At 34.0% G+C, this 21,442-nt stretch overlaps 1 protein-coding gene across 1 annotated transcript in view; it reads left to right on the top strand.

The window, feature by feature from the left end:
* CATSPERT (catsper channel auxiliary subunit tau) overlaps positions 1 to 21,442 on the top strand; it is a 100,589-nt gene that overhangs the window by 22,715 nt on the left and 56,432 nt on the right. Inside the window, exons 5-11 of the mRNA XM_039844443.1 lie at positions 2,471 to 2,593; positions 6,722 to 6,766; positions 7,691 to 7,759; positions 9,426 to 9,505; positions 13,897 to 14,019; positions 18,651 to 18,756; positions 20,608 to 20,674. Of these exons, the coding sequence (XP_039700377.1) occupies positions 2,471 to 2,593; positions 6,722 to 6,766; positions 7,691 to 7,759; positions 9,426 to 9,505; positions 13,897 to 14,019; positions 18,651 to 18,756; positions 20,608 to 20,674 (613 nt within the window). The remainder of the gene's footprint in view (positions 1 to 2,470; positions 2,594 to 6,721; positions 6,767 to 7,690; positions 7,760 to 9,425; positions 9,506 to 13,896; positions 14,020 to 18,650; positions 18,757 to 20,607; positions 20,675 to 21,442) is intronic.

Genomic DNA, 21,442 nt, shown 5'->3' with positions numbered 1-21,442 from the left:
AGGTATAAATTATGCTGTTGTGCATGATACAGTAAAACAGTCCCATTTATAACTGGATCAAAAAAATGTAAATACCTAGGAATAAATTGAATGAAGGAGGTAAAAGACCTGTACAGTGAAAACTATAAGACACTGATGAAAGAATTTGAAGGACACACAAATAAGTGGAAAGATATTCCATGCTTGTGGATTGGAAGAATTAATATTGTTAAAGTGTCCACACTAGCTAAACAATCTACAATTTCGATGGAATCACTATCAAAATTCCAATGCCATTCTTCCCAGAAATAGAAAAACAATTCTAAAACTTTTAAGGAACCACAAAAGACCCTGAATAGCCAGAACAATCTTGAAAAAGAAGAATGAACTAGAGGCATCACACTTCCTGGTTTCAAACTATATTACAAAGCTATAGTAATCGGTGCAGTATGGTATTGGCATAAAAATGGACAAATAATGGAACCTAATAGAAAGCCCAGGAATAAACTCACATATATATGGTCCATTAACATATGACAAGAATATCATTGGAGAAAGGACAATCTCTTTAATAAACGATGTTGGGAAAACTGGACAGCCACATGCAAAAGAATGAAACTACACTATTATCTTATACCATATACAAAAATAACCTCAAAATGTATTAGACTTGATCATTAGACCTTAAACCATAAAACCCCTGGAAGAAAGCATAGGGGTAACTCCTTGACATTGGTCTTAGCAAAGACTTTTTGGATTTGTAACCAAAAGCAAAAGCAACAAAAACAAAAATAAACAAGTGGGACTACATTGAACTAAAAAGCTTCTGCAGAGTAAAGGAAACCATCGACAAATGAAAACAACCTACAGAATGGGAAAAAAATATTTGCAAATCATATATCTGATAAGAGGTTAATATTCAAATATATAAAAGAACTCACATAAGTCAATAAAAAAATCCAATTTAAAAATGGACAGGACATCTGAATAGACATTTTTCCAAAGAAGACATCCAAATGGCCAACAGGTATATGAAAATGTGTTCAACATCAGTAATCATCGGGGAAATGTAAATCAAAACCATAACGTGGTATCACTTCACACCTGTTAAAATGGCTACTATCTAAAAGAAAAAAAGTAACAAGCATTGGCCAGGATGTGGAGAAAAAGGAACCCCTGTGCATTATTGGTAGGAATGTATATTGGTGCAGCCACTATGGAAAACAGTATGGAGGTTCCTCAAAAAATTGACAGTAGACCTACTATATAATTCAGTAATTCTACTTCTGGGTATTTATCCAAAGAAAATAAAATCACTATCTTAAAAAAGTGCCTGCTTCCAGCCCTCATGTTCATGCAGCATTATTTACAATAGCCAGTAAATAGAACTAACCTAACTGTCCATGCACAAATGAAAGGATTTTTAAAATGTGATATATATAAATGCACTCACATAAACACACAATGAAATACTATTCAGTCATAAAGAAAGGACATCGTACCATTTGAAACAACAGGAATGGACCTTAAGGGCATTATGCTAAGTGAAATAAGACAGAAAGACAAATACTGTATGATCTCACTTAAATGTGGAACTAAAATAAAGTCCCAAACCAAAGTCATGTTGCAGAGAACAGATTAGTAGTTGCCACATATAGTCTTTTGTGAATGGATGAAGGCAGTCAAAAGGTACAAATTTCAGTTATAAGATAAGTCCTGGGAATGTAATGTACAGCACAGTGATTATAGTTAACAATATTGTGCTGTATATTTGAAAGTTGCTAACGGAGTTATCACAAGAAAATATTGTAACTGGTGATGGATGTTAACAATTTATTGTGATAATCATTTTGCAATATATACAAATACCAAATCATTATGTTGTACACCTAAAAGTAATGCAATGTTATATGTCAGTTATATCTCAATTAAAAACTTTATTTTAAAGACACTTAGAATTTGGGGGTTGGAAGCATGAGATTTTCTTCTAGTGGAAATGTATGAATTTTAATGGCGACATAATAGTCTTGTGTTACAGAGTTCAAGGTTGAGAGAGAGTTCCAAGTTGAGGCAATGGTATACATTTTATCAAAAGTTAAAGAAAAAAGACTGAAAAAGATGTTGGATGTTTTTTGATATTGGATATTTGGATTACTTAGATTATTTGGATTGGTTTTGGATATTGTATTACCTTTGATAATGTAGTTTCAGTAGAGTATTAAGGCTAAACTTTGTGTAAAATTTAAAAAAGAATGTAGGCAATGGGTATTTCAAAAAGACTATAATTGATGTTAGACATAAACAAGGTCCTGGTTTTTATTGACATTAGGGTTTTGCGACTCCGAGATTGAAAAGTCGTAAGGCTAATAACATACAAAAACTAATCATTAAGTATGTGCATAATATAGTTTATGGGTGTATTTATTCAAAAATTGTATCTGGAACTCAGACTGAACATTTAATGCTTTTTTGGTATGTATTTTGTATCAAGGTTCCCAGACGTCAAGATGATGAGCGGAATAATATTTACTTGGAACTAATGCAAAATGTCAATAAAGAGAAATATCCTCTCTTGTTAGGAAGTGTTCAGGTACACCTTTATGAAGTAATTCAGGTATGTATCAATATCATTTTTTCACCTTGGTATCACATTGTCCAATTGGTGCTCGTTGTTATGATTTATCTATACCTAATGGACTCCTTTTATTATCTGTCTTCCAGCTCATATGCTTAGGAAACAATTTCTCCCTCTGGCTATATATATATATAAAAAGATTTGGTTTAAACAACGTAATTTTTTGAAAATCTATTTTCTGGAAGGGTAGTGACAGAACCTAAAAGATTAAGCATGTTTTATTGTTTTCTGAAATGTTTTAAAATGAGACTCAAACCACAAACTCTGTGTCTTAGTTGGCAGCATAAATTTCAGTTCTTTTATCCTTAGCTGGGCTGTTTGCTTTCTGCCTGGTACATGTGTTGTTTAGGGGTCAGCAAAATTTTTGGCAGAGTCTTTACACAGATTTTGGGGTTCCTTCTCTCTCACTTTCTCCTTCCTAGGAAGTCCCCCCACCCTCCTTATCCCTTTCCAGTAGCCATGGTTGCCCTGAACTCAGAAGAAGAAAACCTACTGATTAGCGAACAAGTATAAACAATCTAAAAGATTTTCGAGAATATTTGTTAGGACGTAAAGCCCTCAAAGACTGTTGGAGTTATGTCAAAAGGTACAGATGCCAGATTGCAGGGGCTCTTACTGGCCAGTTTCAGGATGATTTGAACATTAAAAATATCATTACAATTCTGAATAAAGGAAAATCCATGAACCGTTGGTGATTTTCAAAAAAGAAAAAAATAAAAGAGAGCATGGGAACAAAAAGGGAAGTTTTTTATTCTTAAACAGAAGAATGATGTAATAAATACAGAAGGAATGATGGAATTACATTTTTGTAACTCAAAACTATAATACAGTATCACAACCAAGATTCAGAATGCCTCCGTCTCTGCAAGGATCCCTCATGTTGCCCTTTTATAGCTGTACCCACTTCCCTTCCACTCCTATCCCTCCTTAACCCTTGGCAACCACTAATCTGTTTTTCATTTCTGCAATTTTCTCATTTCAAAGATGTTATATCAATGGAATCATAGAGTATGTAACCTTTTAGGATAGAGTTTTTTCATCAGCATAATTCTCTGGAGAATCATCCAGGTTGTTGCATGGACTGACAGTTTATTCCTTTTTTGTCGTCGAGTAGTACTCCATGGTTGTGAATGTATCACAGTTTGCTTAACCATTTGCCCACTGGAGGACACTGAGTCATTTTCAGTTTTTGGTTGTTATGAAAAAAGTTGCTATAAACCTTTATGTACAGGTTTTCATAAGAATATAAATGGTCGTTTCTCAGATTATTTCTGGGTTGTAAGGTGGTTGCATGTAAAGTTTTTAAAGAAACTGCTAAACTTCCATAGTGGCTGTGCCATTGTACGTTCCCACCAAAAATATATGAATGATCCAGTTTCTCAACATCCTCATCTGTGTTGTCACTATGCTTTACTTTAGCCATTCTGATAGGTGTGTAGTGATATCGTGGTATTAATTTGCAATTTCCTAGTAGCTAACAATGTTCAACATATTTTCATGAGGGCCTTTTGATTTACTGATTATTCCATTTTTCCTGAAATGTTTATCATGTACAATAAAATGCATAGGCTACTGCACAGATGCACCACAACTATATAGTAAAAGGTCAAGAACAGTTTTATTAACTAAAATGATTCCAGTCGACAAATTTATGCAGATCTGTATGTTTGTTAAAGCTTGAGCTGTTTCATTTGCTATTTAGGTCACATGCAGGGATAGATTATAGACCATTTGTTTTAGTTCTAGAACTACTAACCAGGGTAGAAATCTTCATGCAAACTGGTAAAATCTGGTGCTTGGATGAGGCGTAAAGACATAATGATCAGACCCAAACTATAGCTCATGTCTGGAAGCATGGGAGGGCCATTTGATTGCACAATTATACTGCCAATATACATGGAGAGGACACAAATGTATTGTTTATAATTACCAATTAGTATCAATTGCTTTCTGAATGTAATTGTTCTGATTATGGAGGACAAAGACCTTGAGTTAAATTAAATCACATAATAGGTTTTACATAGCTTTATAAAAAAATAACTAGTTGGTAGCTTGAATCATTAATCCCCGATTCCTTCCTGTCCCTGATACATCTTTGGTTCCTTTGAGGTTCTGGGAGAAACCAGAAACATCAGCTAATTGTTAAGGCTTAGAGTCAATTAAGGCATATAAGTGTATTGGAGTTTATAATATTCCTGTATTGATTATAAAAAGGAATGTGATTATTAATTTTGGGATGAATTGTAGTAGTATTTGCATTTATTGGTTTGGCAATATGATCCTTACTAGATGAACCTAGGACTAGATGATAAATTCAACAGTTAGACATATTGGTAGCCACCATAATTATTTGAGAAAGGAAATAGAGGATTCAAAGGTGTAGAAGATTGTTATAGTAATGCCCCCTACAGAACCATACTTTTCTGTATCCATACCTTTGAGTAGTCTATAATTTCCCATTATATAATTTATGGGAAATTATAGACTACTCAAAGGCTTAGCCATGTAACTTACTTTGGGCTGAGGAGATCCAAATTCAGCACAGGAAGCTAAATAGGTCATTGCCATACATTGAAACTCACCAGAGGAGCTGAGCAAAGGCAGGCCCTAAAATTCAGTGGATTGGGATGAGATGCACATTCTGGATGAATATATTAATTGGCTCCGGCAAAGACTCAGTTGGACAGATCTGAGTGGGACCTCCAGAAATACCTCAAAGGCATTTATTTACAAGAGTTAAAAATATGACTAAAAGTTTGCTTTTATACACGGGAGATGAATCAGTAAGTTGAGATCTTTGATCAAAAGCAGAGACACAGTTTATAAAAGAAAAGAAGAAGCAAAAGGCAGTCTTGGAATAGTGTGATGTTTCGCCACTCCCCACTTTGGGAAAGGAACGCTATCAAGAACTAGAAGTTATAAAGAGCAGGTTGACAGGGTCATTAAGGAAATCAATTTTAGTTATTTATAAATTTTCTGAGAAATCTTGTGATTTTATATGAAGAACTTACAGTGGGTCCTTGAATAATGTCATTTTGATATGACATTGATGAGATGCCATAGTAACTTAGCTTTGGTTTATATCAATTGGTCTTTGGTATTGGTGGTACCATTGTACGTCATTTCACTTGAAGTCACAGGCCCTATCAACTATATTGAGTGAGAACTTACTGTTTATGAGATGCTAATTCTGTGCGATGTCTGCCATTGTACCCACCTGTTATTTCCCTCATTACTAGGAACTGAGAGGGCAGCTGTTAAATAGATTCTTGTGGATAATTATGTTTTTGGAGTGCAAAGGATGTGTGAACCAGGTATCAGACTTCACTAAATGAGAATTAGTGACCAGAATGTCTGAAAGACATGCCAGATAGCATAAGACTAAAAGAGGAAAACTGTTTATAGCTACATGAAGGCAATAGAAGGGAGTGTAGAGGATGTTACTTCCCCTCCTGACCTTGAAATATATGGGCCTTCATGTGAGTCTGTAAGGGAAGCAGCATCTTTAGTGGTAAGCCAGGTCTCAGGTAAAGCAAAAGGTTGGAATGTTTAGTGGAGCAGTTAAAGATGTAAGGTTGTTAATCATGGAATGGGAATTCCATGAGCCACAGTGGAAAATGCTAGGAAGAAAAGGAACTGTGGGATGTTGGATTAGGCAGGAGGACTGACAGCTCAGCAGAAATGACCAGAGATGGTGACCAAGGATACTAAAGGTTTACCTGGTTAAAAAATCCCAGCAGTCCCTGAGAGATGAGAGAAACACTCAAGTTCTGTCAGAAGTCAGCTTATCATGTAGATTTATGTTTAACCCTTCAAAAGGAGTGGTAAGCATGGGAGTTCCTCTAAGACTTTCAAAAAGGGGAACTGTAACTAGCAGGAATATTTTTTGTCTAAAAGAAATGTAAATATTAACATCCATTTTTGGTACAACAAATTTTTAATGTTCTTCCAAACGTCATACTTGTATCTTAGCTATTAAATAATAAATATGTGCATTAAAAATCATTACCCGATTTTTAAAAATTTATGAAATGGTTTAGATTATATAACGGTGACTAATGAGTGAGTTTATATTTTAGAACTTTATTATTTATTACTTTTTTCTAGAAAAGGTGCTTTACTGAAGAATTTCAAATGTTGAATAAAAACACGGTAAGAACTTTATTGAAATTCTCAAAGTTTAGTGCACATACTTAACATTTTATACAACTTTACTCTGATATTGTTTGTAGCCTCTGATACTGTTTTTATTCTTTTGTTATCTGCTAGTCACTGTTTAAATTAATGGAAATGTATTAAATAAAAAGTACAATATTTGCTCACAAAATCTTCATCTCCACTTTTTTAAAAAAAATGCTGCTCTTACTGCTAAATGGTGAACAAGAAAATTTGAAGTTATTGGTGAGAGTAAAATGCCTCTAGTCCCTTCATTGACTGCACAGCCTCAGGATCCTCCCTTACCCATTGAGGAAATATTTTTCTTTTTGAGGAGTTTCTACTTGAATTTCTTTTTAAGTACTTAAAAATTATTGTCTTGATTAATTGATCTATTCAGAGAGGCTTCTGCCGCCAATAGCCGAAACAGGGACAAGGGACGTAAAAAACAGAATGGTGGACATTTGTGGTTATAAGCTCTGACACCCTCCTTCATTTAACTTACAAGCAAGGTGGGATCAGAGACATGAAATCACTTGTCTGAATCAAAATAGTCTCTGAAAATGGAAGTGGAGATGGGAGAAGTGTGACTAAATACTTCAAAAAATATATACATGTATATGCATATATATGCATATATATGTATCTCAGCATAATCCTATTAACAATTGTAAATTGATATTCTCCATATTTTAGTCATATAATATTCCTTAACTTTCACATAAAAGTTGTTAACATTTCAGGAACTCTATAGATTCTTCTATAGGAGTTTCTTGTATAAATGTTTGTTTTTTCAATCAGGAGATTCATGCTTTGTTTTTCTAACTTAAAGATTTGTGAAATAAAAATATCACTTATTATCATTTCTCCATTAAAATGTCTTTCTGATCAAACAATAACATAAATTTGCCCAATGTTCAGTTTATCTGCAGGATGGAGGTAGAATTTATGTTCTCCTATGGAAACTTTGGTTATGGATATTCACATCAGGTTGGTTCACCTTTTAAAAATTATTGTACTGCAGCTTTTTAGTCATATTGCTCTCTTCTGAGCCTCTATCCTTTCCAGTTTGATAAATTCTTTAAAATAAATATATTTAAAAGAATGCTGTTTTGCCTAAGGAAAACTGAAACTTTATATTATTATTATTTGCTTATGCATTTTAAAATAATGACCTTTTATTGAAAATGTCCTTATTATAAAAATTGCTTTTGTGTGTGTGTGTGTGTGTGTGTGTGTGTGTGTATATACACAATCTTATATAATTGAAAACAAAATTATTTTAAGTATTCAAAAAGTGAGTGTGGATTTTTATATCTAAAAATACTTATTAAAAATAGAGTCATTGATGTTATTTGGATAACATTTTGTACTCTGACCAAATATGCTCCTTTCTTCCACAGTTGTTTCAATATCTGGTATTATTTGTAGCCTCTTTGGTTCATCAAGAAAGTGCTATGCCCAGTATCTTCCTAGCTTTGGCCTGCCCTTTTAAGTTCACTACATATATCTATGTTGCAGTGAAAGTTTTTCTTTCATTATGGACTTAGGTTAGATTCCTAGAATGGAAATTATTGGAAGTAATTGTTGTAGAAAAGTTGTACCAACATATATTCTCATCAAGTGTTTAAAGAATTCTTGATATCTCTGGGCATTATCACGGCTTTGGGGCATTTATGAATCCAGTCTCATTAATGCTGCTGTTATATGGGGGAAATGACCCTGATATTTTTCATATAATCTTTCATTTTTAGTTTTTTCTATTTTTATAGTCTTAGTTCTTTCTTTAATTACCAAATTGAGAGTTGATACAGTCTTGTTAAAAAGTTTACCACTTTGTTAACTGAGAAATCTGTGTAAAATATATTTAAAAATTTTGTCTATGGTATAGCATAACAAATTTTTAATGCATTTCAAGTCAGAAGTAAGTAATATAGAGATGAAAGCCACTAGGCATAATAAGCTTTTTTCTTTCTCTGCTTTAATCTTACTTTTCTTTCTGCATATTATCTTTATTATTATTATTTTTTTTATCATGAATTAGGTCTTATAGGGGCCCCTAATGGTTTAGTCTTTTTTGTGACAGCCACAGTTTATGAGCACTAACTTCAGAGGTGGGTTTTATATCTGAATGTAGGTATAACATGTAAGAATCCTATCCTTAGGGAGCTATATCCTTCTCAAATAAAACTGAGCAAGTATTGTTGTATGTAAGTGGATTCTGCTATAAACAAAGCACAAAGGTATTTTATGGAAAAGAGTGGGAAGTAAAAATTCAACTTGAATTTATGTCTATGAACTTTTCAGTAATATAGTCCCCTACTTACCTGTCATGATGATGTGAAAAGAGTACTGCATTGGGGACAGACAAAGCTGCATTCAAATCCTGGCTTTCATGCCTATTGGGTCATCTTGAACAAATTACTGATTTTCAGTATTATCTGTAAAATAAGCAGTTATCTACCTCATGGGATTATTGAGAGGATTAAATAATATCAAAAATATAAAATTCTTGGTAGATAGTAAGTACTGAATAAATATTAGTTCTTCCTCTCTTAATTCCTTTTCTCCTTATATATATCATTTAAGGCCTATTTAGTAGTCCTGGAGCATATGTAACTAAACAGTATTAAAATATGCTTATCATTTCCTTCAGTTAAAACCTCTTCAGAAAATTATTGAGCCATCCATGTTTATGAATATTGCACCACCTCCAGAAAGAACAGACCCTGAGACGTAAGTGTTTGAAATCTTATTAACACAGTCAGATCATGTGGATTTAAAACATTTAATCCATTTGATGGAGCATTTTGGTTCTGTGAAGACATGGCCAGAATAGATCAGACTCAAGGGTAAAGAGAACAGTGAAGTGTTTTGCTTAAAAAGGAGAGAGAAATTTAATTTTGAGTTTCTGGGAATAGCCCTGGAGAGAGAAGAGGTGAGGGAATGAGGAAAAGAAGAGGGGGGATACCAATTTCATGGCTGAAAGAGGGAAGGGAGGAACAGCCCGATGAGGAACGTCAGCCAGTGAGATATTCCTCTTGTAGGAAGAAGGTGAGGGACTTTTAAAATCAAAGCATTTAATAGTTTTCCGTTTTCTACTCTGCAGTACAGTGGTGCTGCCCCCACTTCCACACACTTCGTTTGTTACTTCCAAATCTTCAGTAAAAAGGTCTGTCTATGGTCAAAAATATCATTAGCACACCAAAAGTAACTTAAGATATAGTATGTCAACCAGTCTTGAAATTTTAACAGTAAAAATACATCAAGGAAAATTGAGTACCTGAGGGAGAGATGTAATCTATAGTGCTAAAAATAAGAAATGGAAAATTTCTGAAATGGAATTGAGAGAATTAGTTATAGGATGGGAAATTATATTCCCAAGTGTTTACTGTTTTATATAGTCTCACCAAACACCTAGGTATTATCATTAAAAATAAATTTTGTTCATTTGATATTGATGTTTGTTGAAATAGTAAAGTGGAATGTTTTTCTTATATTTATTGATCATTATTTCCTTATCCACTTATTTATTGACTCAATAAACATGTATTGGATGGTTCTCTAGTCAACCCTAATACGTATTTTGATACTAAGAGTGGCTCTAGAAGAACAGACTATTAAGGATGAGTTACCCGAATTGGTTCTGTTGTTTATGGAATTAACTCTTTAATCTGATTAGGTTTAAAGACTCTAATGACTCCATTTCCAGTAGTAAAAAGAGCACTGATAATCTATGGCATAATCTGGCTGTAGAGATATGCAAAGTATCATCCCTAGGTGCTCCTAATCAACCATTTATAAGAAGCAAAGATCCGAGTGACTGTGTATATGATACTTTTAAACATTTCTGTCAAACTAAGGAATATAATGATATTGGCTGGGTACTCTTAATGTTGTTGGACAAAGTTGAAAAAGAAAAGGATGAGTTCAAGGATTCAGATTCCCAGCTCCAGCATTGCATATATGACCTGAAATCTTTTATGTGTGCCCTGAAGGACCCTTATCTTGTAGCCATAGAACTAAGATTGCTAAAAATCAAACCCAGAATTTCTTCTTGTGACTGGCTGACTTATAGCACAAGCTGAACTCCCAGTGTCTACAGTTAAAGTGAGGGCCTTAATTGGGAATAAATGGGATACTTAAAGTTGAAATGGGAACATGGAGGAAGACCCTAATGAAGCTGGAGATGGTGAGCCCCTAAATTCTGATGTATCTTCTTTGCCAGTGGAAGTGACCTCTCAACCTCCACTAGAAGAGACCTCACCTCCCCCAGCAAAAGTGACATCACCATTCCCAGGCGTAGTGGCCTTTCCACCCTACACTGCTTCAGGAAACACTAATAGCCTCCTCTGAGGCAGTTGTCACACATCTTGGTTCTCCTCAGGACCTACCCCTACCATCTCTCTTTGCTTCTAGGCCTATAATTAGACTAAAGTCCCAGAAGGCCCCTAAAGGTAAGGTACAAAGTGTGACCCATGAGGAGGTGAGCTACACTCCAAAAAGAACTACTTGAGTTTTCTAATTTATACAGACAGAAATCCAGGGAACATGTGTGGAAATTGATATTAAGGGTGTGCGATAATGGTGGAAGAAACTGAAAGTTGGATCACACGAAATTTATTGATATGGGCTCACTAAGTAGAGATTCTTCATTTAATGCTGCAGCTTGGGGAGTTAGAAAGGACTCTGACAGTTTGGTTGGTTGGTTGGTTGGTTGGCTGGCTAGAACATGGACCAAAAGATGACCCTGAGCAAATTGGAAATGCCAGACCTGTCTTGGTTTGACGTGGAGGAAGGGATTCAAAGGTTTAGAAAGATTGTAGTGTTAGAGTAGATTTGTTGTTTAAGACCTACTCACTCACCCTGGAAGGCTCCAGCAAATATACCGTTCACCATGACTGTGAGAAAGAAATTTGTGAGGGGAGGCCCATCCTTAAAGAGCTCTATGATTGCTCATCCCAGACCTTACAGTGGGAACTACAGTCACTGAACTGGAAAACCTAAATGAATTGCGAATAATTGAATTCCAAGTAGCAGGGGCCAAGTGATGGCACTCAACTGCCAAAGGCAAGGTGAGAGTGGTTACTGTAATGGACAGTAGAGTCAAAGCAGCAATCAGAATAGTCTGACTCATACAGACCTATGACATCGGCTTAGTTGATAATGATGTTCCTAGAAATAATATATATAGGAAGCCTACTAAATTCTTACTTTATCTGTATAAGCAGAACAGTTCTAAGTCAAGTGAACAAAAGTCAAACCTGAATCAGAAACAGTCACAGCTCCTCAATCAATTCCCAGCTTGAGCCAGCTTATAGCTTGAGTGAAGGAGAGACCCGGTCCCCTTGAGGAGAGACCCTCATACACTGCTAAAAATTTATAATGTTGGTCTTTCTCCCAGCTTTTCCCCAAAGGGAACTACAGCTTTTTACCAGGGTAACTGTGCATTAGGGACTACTGGACACTGGCTCTGAACTGACGCTAATTCCCGAAGACCCAACATATCACTGTTGTCTACCAATCAAGAGTAGGGGTTTATGGAGGTCAGGTAATCAATGGAGTTTTAACTCGGATCCTTCTCACACCAGGTCCTGTAGGTCCCCAAATCCATCCTATGGTTAATTCCCCAATTCCAGAATCCATAATTGGAATAGATATATTCAGCAGTTAGTGAATCCCTACATTGGTTCCCTGACCCGTGGAATGAGGGATATTATGGTGGGAAAGAACAAATGGAAACTAATAGAACTACCTCTACTATGGAAAATAGTAAAGCAAGAACAATGCCACCTTCCTGGAAGGATTACAGAGATTAACGCCATCATCAAGGACTTGAAAGATGCGGGGGTGCTGATTCCCATCACATCCCCATTCAACTCACTTATTTGCCTGTGCAGAAAACAGATGGATCTTAGGGAATGATAGTAGATTATTGTAAGTTAACCAGATGGTAACTCCAATTGCAGCTGCTGTACCAGATGTGGTTTTATTGCTTGAACAAATTAACACATGCCCTGGTACCTGGTCTACAACTGTTAATCTGGCAAGTGCTTTTTTCCTCCATATTTATTAATAAAGAAGCAGTTTGATTTCTGCTGGCAAGGCCAGCAATATACCAGCCCTATGTCATACTTTAGTTCTACAAGAATCTTCATTGTCACACTGGTTCATTATAGTGATCACATTATGTTAATTGGACCAATTAGCATGAAGTAGCTACTATTCTACACTTATTGGTAAGACATTTACATGTTAGAGGGTGGGAAATAAGTCTGACAAAATTCAGGGGCCTTCTACCTCAGTGAAATTTTAGGGATCTAGTGGTATGGGCTTGTCAAGGTAGTCCTGCTAAAGTGAAGGATAAGTTGTATCTGGCACAACACTGGTGTGCCTCTTTGGATTTTGGAGGCAACATATTTCTCATTTGGGTGGGCTACTTTGGCCCAATTACCATGTATATTTTATATATACATATACATAGCGAATATATTGTCTTCCCTCTTATCTCCTTATGTAACATAAGATATATTGTCTTTATATCATAATATTTAAGTATTGTTAACTTTACCTCATAGTTTTTAAGTTTTAGGATATCAAGGAGAAGAGTAAACATCACCCAAGGACTTTACCTCTTCTGGAGAGGGGCTAGTGAGTTTTTGGTTATTTGCAGAATAGTCGTATCATGTTAGGTGGAATTATGAGCTTGTTATTGTTTCCATTTGGAGATTAAATATGTTTTAAGGTGTTTATGAGTGCCAGGTTGACATGGGGTGGACCTGTGATAGTTAATTTTATGTGTCACTTTCACTGGGCCATGAAATCGAGATTTGGATCTAGAAACTAGGAGAGACATCTGGGCTCAAACACTTCTCTTTAGAACTGCAGGTCCTTTCCATTTCCATCCCTGCTGCCCATGACCTTAGTAGGAAGAGTACTCAGGAGAGTATTTCTCTCAGGATTGTTGACTTTTGTCTTCTTTCCTAGCTCTGTCCTCTGATGGTCCACGGTGGATAGTTGAGCTTACAGTGTAAAAAAAACCAGAATGATTCCAAAGTGGTAGCTACCACCGGTTTTAGAGTGTACTTTTGTATAATTTCATATTTAACTTTATTACAATTTTTCAGAAATGTTATTATACCACAGCCAATAGAATATCCAGCATTCTTATCCCCAGACCTGAATGTTACCCAACCCAACCAGCCTTCTGTAGTGCGGCTCGAAAAGCTTCAACAACAACCTCGGGAAAGGTAAAAAAACAAACAAAATAAATTTTAAATTTTATTTATGTGTTATTTGTATATTAATATTTTTCTTTGAGACATGGGCTTGCTATTAGTTCAGAAACCTTTATTTCATGGGTTCAGAGGCTATTCCTGAATTTTGCTTATTATATGCAGGTGTTTGTTTTAAAAAGTCAGTGCTGTGACAAGAAGAGAGGTGAGAACTCTTTTACAAAGTAGCATTAACCTAAATAAAGAGGTAAACTGAGGCAATCTCAAAATTGTCAAAAAAGATGAGTTTATTCAGAAATATAGAGGAATTACAATTCAGAACATGAAAACTAGCAAACTACAGATGAGTCCATTGAGGGTTTGGGGTAGGCTGTATTTATGGGCAAGGAATGTAAAGAGGGGAAAGTTCAGTTAGAGTCTGTTAAAATAAAAAGCAGAGACTAGTTTTGAAAATTCCCTGAGCTGATAAAAACAGTCATCCAGTCATACAAAAAAAGTTCAATTCAGCTTATTTTGCAGGACCAACTTGAGTTGGGTCATTTCTTCTTCATTATCTAGAAACCGTAAACAAACTTCCCAAGGTTGATATGAGGCAACACCTGACCAATTCCCTATCATTTAAGAAAGTTCCAATATTATCAGTTTTCTGTAAATCTGGGATTTATGTGAAATCAGTTTTTCAGTCCTTAAGTTTTGTTTTTCTGAGGGCACATGCATGAGATTTTACATTTTATGTCCTCCAGTTCCAACTTAGATTAAAATTCTTTCACAGGAGGAAGTATAGTACTTGCTCTGCCTCTTGACTCAACGATGTAGTCTATTAGTCTCCTCTTCTCTGTGTATCACTTTTTCCCCCTCTGTTTTAGTCTAGATTTTAAAAAATCTATTTATAGTTCACTGGTTTTTCTTTGTTTCTAATCTGCTGTTAAACCAATTAAATTCTTAATTTTAGTTATTTTCTTCTGTTATTGAATTATTCTTTATTTGATAGTTTCTACTTCTGTACCAAAATCCTCAGTCTTATCTCTTAATTCTTTGAGCATATTAATCATTTGTATTTTAAAGTTCATCTCTGATAATTCCATTATCTGAACCTTCTGATAAGTCTATTTCTGTTGTTTTTTTCTCATAATTTTCAGTCAAATATTTTATTGTCATATGCCTAGTTGTTTTTATTGAGTGCCAAACATTGTATTTGAAAATCTATAGAACTAATTAGATACTCTTGAGTGTATATACTAACAGAGAAGATATACATTTGCATCTGGCAGCCAGCTAGACCAGGGTCACTAACAATCCTAGATCACTTTAATTCAATTGAGATCAAGATTGAAATGAATTTGGGGGCTTTAGTTCCTGTAAAGATTAGTCTTTTTCTGGTTTACTCATTCCTAGCATCAGGACTGGGGTGAGTATAAGGCAGCTAGGGCACAATTCTGAAGAAGGCACTTAGTCTTAGGGTATAGCCTTTTAGGATCCCACCTGAAACCTTAGGTGTTTATCATGGCTTCTCATCCTTGGCAGAGTCTGAATTCTGGTTTTTGTTCCTCAGTGCTTGTATATCTATCTTAAAGCTCTGCTTGGCTTCTTAATTCTTGGCTACTAAAAATGCCTTGAAGGAGAAATGATACCAAATTATAGGCTTAAAGTCTCTGGACTTCCTTTCTGTCTAGAATTTTAGATCTGCAAATTCTTGCTGCCTTTATAACTGACTGCTACTTTCAAACAAAAATTTAAAAAAATATTTTGTCCAGCTTTTTAAGTTGTGCATTGGGATGGTTTGTCTGAAATAACCTGTTCCATCAACCTAATCCATCATTGCCAGAAAGAGAGCTCCCAAACATTTAGAAAATAATTTATGTGTACATAAGTTTTACTCAGATTCATAAATGAATTTATAAACATTGAACTGAATAATCAAGGAACCCTTTTATCCTCTAGACTGATGTAGAGGATACTCTACTCATTCAATAACATTTATTAGCTACCTAGGTACCAGATATGGTGATTTAAAAAAATATTTATTTGAGCCTTCTCTTTTTCCTGGTAAGTCTAGCTAAAGGTTTATTAATTTTGTTTTTTGTTTTTAGTTTTTCAAAAGACCAGCTCTTAGTTTCATTGATTTTTTTTTTGTCTGTATTTAATTTACTTCCCCTCTGGTCTTTATTATTTCCTTCTTTTTACTAACTTTGGGCTCAGTTTATTCTTTTTTCCAGTTTCTTATGGTACAAAATTAGGTTGTTTATATGAGATCTTTTTCTAATTGTAATCATTTATCACTATAAACTTCCTTTTTAGAAGTGCTTTTGCTATGTCCTACAAGTTTTGGTAGGTTTTATTTTCATTTTCATTTCTCTCAAGATGATTTTTGACTTTTCTTTTGAGTTCTTCTTTGACCCACTGGTTATTCAGTAGCATGTCGTTTAACCTCTACATATTCGTGAAATTTCTAGTTTCCTCTGGGAATTGATTTCTGGTTTTATACTATAAATTTTGGTCAGAAAAGATGCTTAGTATGATTTAAATCTTCTTAAATTTATTAAGGTTTGTTTTGTGGCCTAATATATGATCTTTCTTGGAGAATGTTCCACTGCACTTGAGAAGAATGTGTATTCTGCTAGTGTTGGATGGAATGTTCTGCAAATGCTTATTAAGTCCATCTGACCTAATATATACTTTAGGTCCAATGTTTCCTTATTGATTTTCTGTTTGGATAATCTAACCATTGTTCAAAGTATAATACTCTTATATTATATTGCTGTTTATTTCTTCTTTTATATTTGTTAATATTTGCTTTGTGTACTTAGGTGCTCCTACATTGGGTGCATAAGTATTTATAAATGTTATGTCCTCTTGTTGGATTGACTTCTTTATCATTATATAATGACCTTCTTTATCTCTTATTAAAGTCTTTGGCTTAAAGTCTAAATTTTTTCTGATATAAGTATAGTTACCTCTTCTTTTAATTTCCATTTGCATAGAGTATCTTTTCCATAGCTTTACTTTCTGTCTGTGTATGTCCTTAAAGCTGAAGTGTGTCCATTGTAGGCAGCCTGTAGGTGAGTGTTGGTTTTTCTTAAATCCATTCAGCCACTCTGTGTCCTTTGATTGGAGAATTTAGTACATTTACATTTAAAGTAATTATTGGATGTACTATTGCCATTTTGTTAAAATTTTTTTTTCTGGCTGTGTGTCATTCCTTTGTTTCTTCTTCTGCTCCCTTCCTTTGTGGTTTAATGATTTTCTATAGTAATATGCTTAGATTCCTTTCTCTTTATATTCAGTGTATCTACTATGGGTTGTTTTTTTGTTTTGTTTTGTTTTTTTTTGTGGTTACCACAGGCTTATCTAAAACATCTTATAACAATCTATTTTAAGCTGATAACGACTTAACTTTGAATGCATACTAAAGCTTTACATTTTTACTCCCCCATCACTATTTCTCGTAAGGCCAGTCTGGTGGTAATGAACTCTTTCAGCTTTTGTTTGTTTGGAAAACTCTTTATCTTTCCTTCAGTTCTGAAGGATAACTTCTGGGTAGAGTATTCTTGGTTGGCACTTATTTTTCTTTCAGCAGTTGAGTATATCATATCACTTCCTTCTAGCCTACAAAGTTTCTGCTGAAAACTCTGCTTATAATGTTATGGTGGCTTTCTTTTGTGTAACAAGTTGTTTTTCTCTTGCTGCTTTTAAGATGAAAATTCTCTCCTTGTTTTTCATTTTTGACAGTTTAATTATAATGTTTCTCAGTGTGGGTCTTTTGGATTAATCTTTTTTGGGACTTCCTGGATCTAGGCATCTGTTTCTTTCCACATATCATGGAACTTTTCAGCCACTATTTCTTTGAATAAGTTTTCTGCCCCTTTCTCTTCTAGTTCGCCTGTAATGCATATATTTGTCAGCATGTTGGTGTCTCATAAGTCCCTTAAGCTATTTTCACTTTTTAATTTTTTTTTGCTCCAATTGGATAAAATCCACTTTCATATTTTTGCATTCACTGATCTTTTTTCTGCATCACCTAGTCTGCTCTTGAACCCCTCTGAATTTTTCAGTTTAGTTATTGTATTGTTCAGGTCTATAATTCTGCCTGGTACTTTCTTATATTTTCATCTCTATTGAAAGTCTCACTTCGTTCACGCATTTTCCTCCTGATCTCTGTGAGCATCATTATGACCCGTTATTTTGAACTCTTTATCAGGTAAATCACTTATCTCTCTTTAAGTTCTGTTTCTGGAGTTTTATCTTGTTTAATTTGAAACTTATTCTCCTCTTTCATCAATATTGAGACCAATATATATTGAATAATTTCCAAAACACATATGTATATCTTAAATAAAAATAAGAATATTGCCTAGGTATTTGCAATTCAGTTTAAGAAATACAGCATCTCCAATATCAGAAACGTGTTTGTGTAACCTTATAAAATTACATCCCTCTCCCCAACTCTCCCCAGGTAACTACTTCCTTGCTTTTTGTTGTAATCATTCTTTTTTCTTTTACTGTATCATTAAACAGTATATTGTTGGTTTGCTTCTTTTTGCACTTTTAAAAATGGATCATACTGTATAAATTCTTTTTGAATCTACCATATATATTTTTCCGTCACTTGCTTTTTTAAACTATAATGCTATGATTTCTTTCTTTAGGCTAGAAAAAATGAGAAAAGAATATAGAGATCTGAGTACGTGGAGAGAAAAAGCTACATATTTAGAAGGAGTTCTTAACCCAAAATTGGAACATAGTCGACCTAAGGTAATTAACATAATTCATTCTCCCATACATAGTTTTTAATACTTTTTATTTAAAAAAGATTATGGTAATTAAAAATAATGATCAGATAGTGTTCATGTTCTCAATTATAAAATGTTATTCATGGTTCATGCATTTTATTATTTTGATAATGTGGCATTCGATAAATATTGATTAATAATTTATAAGATTTAGTTTTTTAACAGCTTTGTTGAGATATAATTTATATACCATACAATTTACCCATTTAAAGTGTTCAATGCCGTGGCCTTTAGTATACTCACAGAGTTGCGTGCCCACTGCTACAATCAGTTTTAGAACATTCTCATTATCCTCAAAAGAAACCCCGTACCCCATAGGCTATACCCTCCAAATCCTATGCCCCCCTAGCCCTAGGCAACAATGAATCTACTTTCTGTTGCTATAGATTCTAGACATTTCATATAAATGAAATGCAATATATGATCCTTTGTGACTTCCTTCTTTCACTTAGCATAATGTTTTTTTAAATTAGATTCAGGTATAGCATAGGGTTTTCAAGGTTCATTCTTGTTGTAGCATGTTTGAATACTTTATTTCTTTTTATTGCCAAATAATATTCCATTGTATAGATATAACACATTTTATTTATCCATTCGCAGTTGATAGATATTTGGGTTGTTTTCACTTTGTACGTATTATGAATAATGATTTGAACATTCATGTGCAGGTTTTTGTGTGAGCATGTTTTTCATTTTGGTGGGTATATACCTAGGAGTTGAATTACTGGATCACATAGTGATTCCATTTGACTTTTTCAGGAACTGCCAAACTATTTTCCTCAGCAGCTGCACAATTTTACATTCAACCAGCAATGTATGAGGGTTCCACATCTTCTCCAACACTTCTTATTTTCCTTTTAAAAAAAATATTGCCATCCTAATGGGTTTGAAGTGGTATCTCATTGTGGTTTTGATTTGCATTTCTGTAATGACCAGCGATATGAGCATCTTTTCATGTGCCTACTGGCTATTTGTATATCTTCTTTCTTTGGATAAATGTTTATTCAAATTCTTTGCTGATTTTTTAATTTGGCTATTTGTATTTTTATTATTGAATTGTAAGAGTTCTCTATAATTTTTAGGTGCTAGACCTTTATCAGATTAATGAATAAGGTTTAATATTTAGAAATGCAATCTAACCTATATATTTTGACCTGACATTTCAGTTAGACAGATAAAACATTGACTAAGGTCACAGCCTTGAAATGGTAGTTAAAACATATTGACATATTCATGATTTCGATGCCTTTTCGATTATTGGGCAGAGTTGTGCTGCTGTAGGATAAATTGATTAACATTTACTAATACAGAATTGATATTTTATGGAAAATTTGGGGTGTTTTTCATTAAAAAGACTATGAACTTTGGGTTCTTATTGAAAGATCAGTATTTTATAAGAACCAGTGATCACTCTACCTTATAATTCTTCTTGGAATTTTGTAAAGATCAACATGATTTTTCAACTCATAGGGCATAATGTATTTCAATTAAAAATTATGTGTCCCGGGGGGAATCCTCTCATACTCCTTAAAGTTACATTATATCATTTATCTGGTAGTCTTTTTCTCTCATACATTTGTCACTCAAATACCCTATCAGTTCTTGACTTTCCTCTCCTTGGAACTTCAACTCCTAGCCAGTGTGTGCCTCTCTTTAAAATAAAGTTTTTTGGTTTGCTTTTCTCACAAACTCATTTCCTTCTTGTCTTCTATAAATTTTTAAAAAGTATTAAAAGTTATGAAGGTGGAGAAAAATGTTTTAGCCTTTAAACATTTCTCTGGTATATTTTCTTTTTTTCTTTTTTTGCTTCCAGGAAAGTAATACCAATGAGATACTTGAAAGCAAATTTGAAGAGGGTTCTGAAGACATTTTAACATCAGGTTAAGAAACGAATTCACTTTTTATATTTATTATTAAGATAATTAAAAACAGGGTGGTTATATCTCAAATAGAAAATTAATAATTTGCTTTAAGTGGGTTTCATTTTTTGTTAAAGAATAAATATGCATTTCATTATAGTTTGAGTATATATTTTATAATACTCTGAAGAAAAGACTTAGACCTAATTCAGAGTTATTTTTATTTTTAATGTTCCTTTACTTTTTTTAAGGATGATAAAAAAGTTAAATCTTAACTATGATCTATGAATAGATATTTTTATTTAGTATTATTAAGTGTAAAGCTATTGGTCTCTTTTAAGTAGAGGAGTGTGTGTGTGTGTGTGTGTGTGTGTGTGTGTGTGTTGGGAGGTGAGAGAGGAGGGGACAGGAAATTAAATTAGCATTACATTTAAGAATCTACCACAAATTATCAGTAGATATTTAATTAATGGAAAAACCGTTCGTGCAGTCTTTTGAAAAATCTGTTAAAAGATTCATTTAGAAAGTAAGTTCAAATTGATGCATAATACTATATCTTTAAAATCTTGGATTCTGAAGATTGGAATAATGATTTATTGTGATAAGACTTTAACCTCAGGATACTTTTCTACTTTTCTACTTCTACTTCCCTGGCTAAAACAGGCTTTGTTATATTTATTTCCTAACCTCTGAGGATCAGGCAGCCTAGCAGAGCTAATGCATCTTTAGTCTACTCTTTTACCTGAAACATTCAAGTTTTAGGTGTAGGGGAATCACATTTCCCTCTTC

Source organism: Pteropus medius, unplaced genomic scaffold, assembly GCF_902729225.1.
Source record: "Pteropus medius unplaced genomic scaffold, Ma_sr-lr_union100, whole genome shotgun sequence".
Taxonomy (NCBI): Eukaryota; Metazoa; Chordata; class Mammalia; order Chiroptera; family Pteropodidae; genus Pteropus; species Pteropus medius.
The sequence above is the reverse complement of the archived record's forward strand: the minus strand, read 5'-3'. Positions and strand labels throughout refer to the sequence as shown.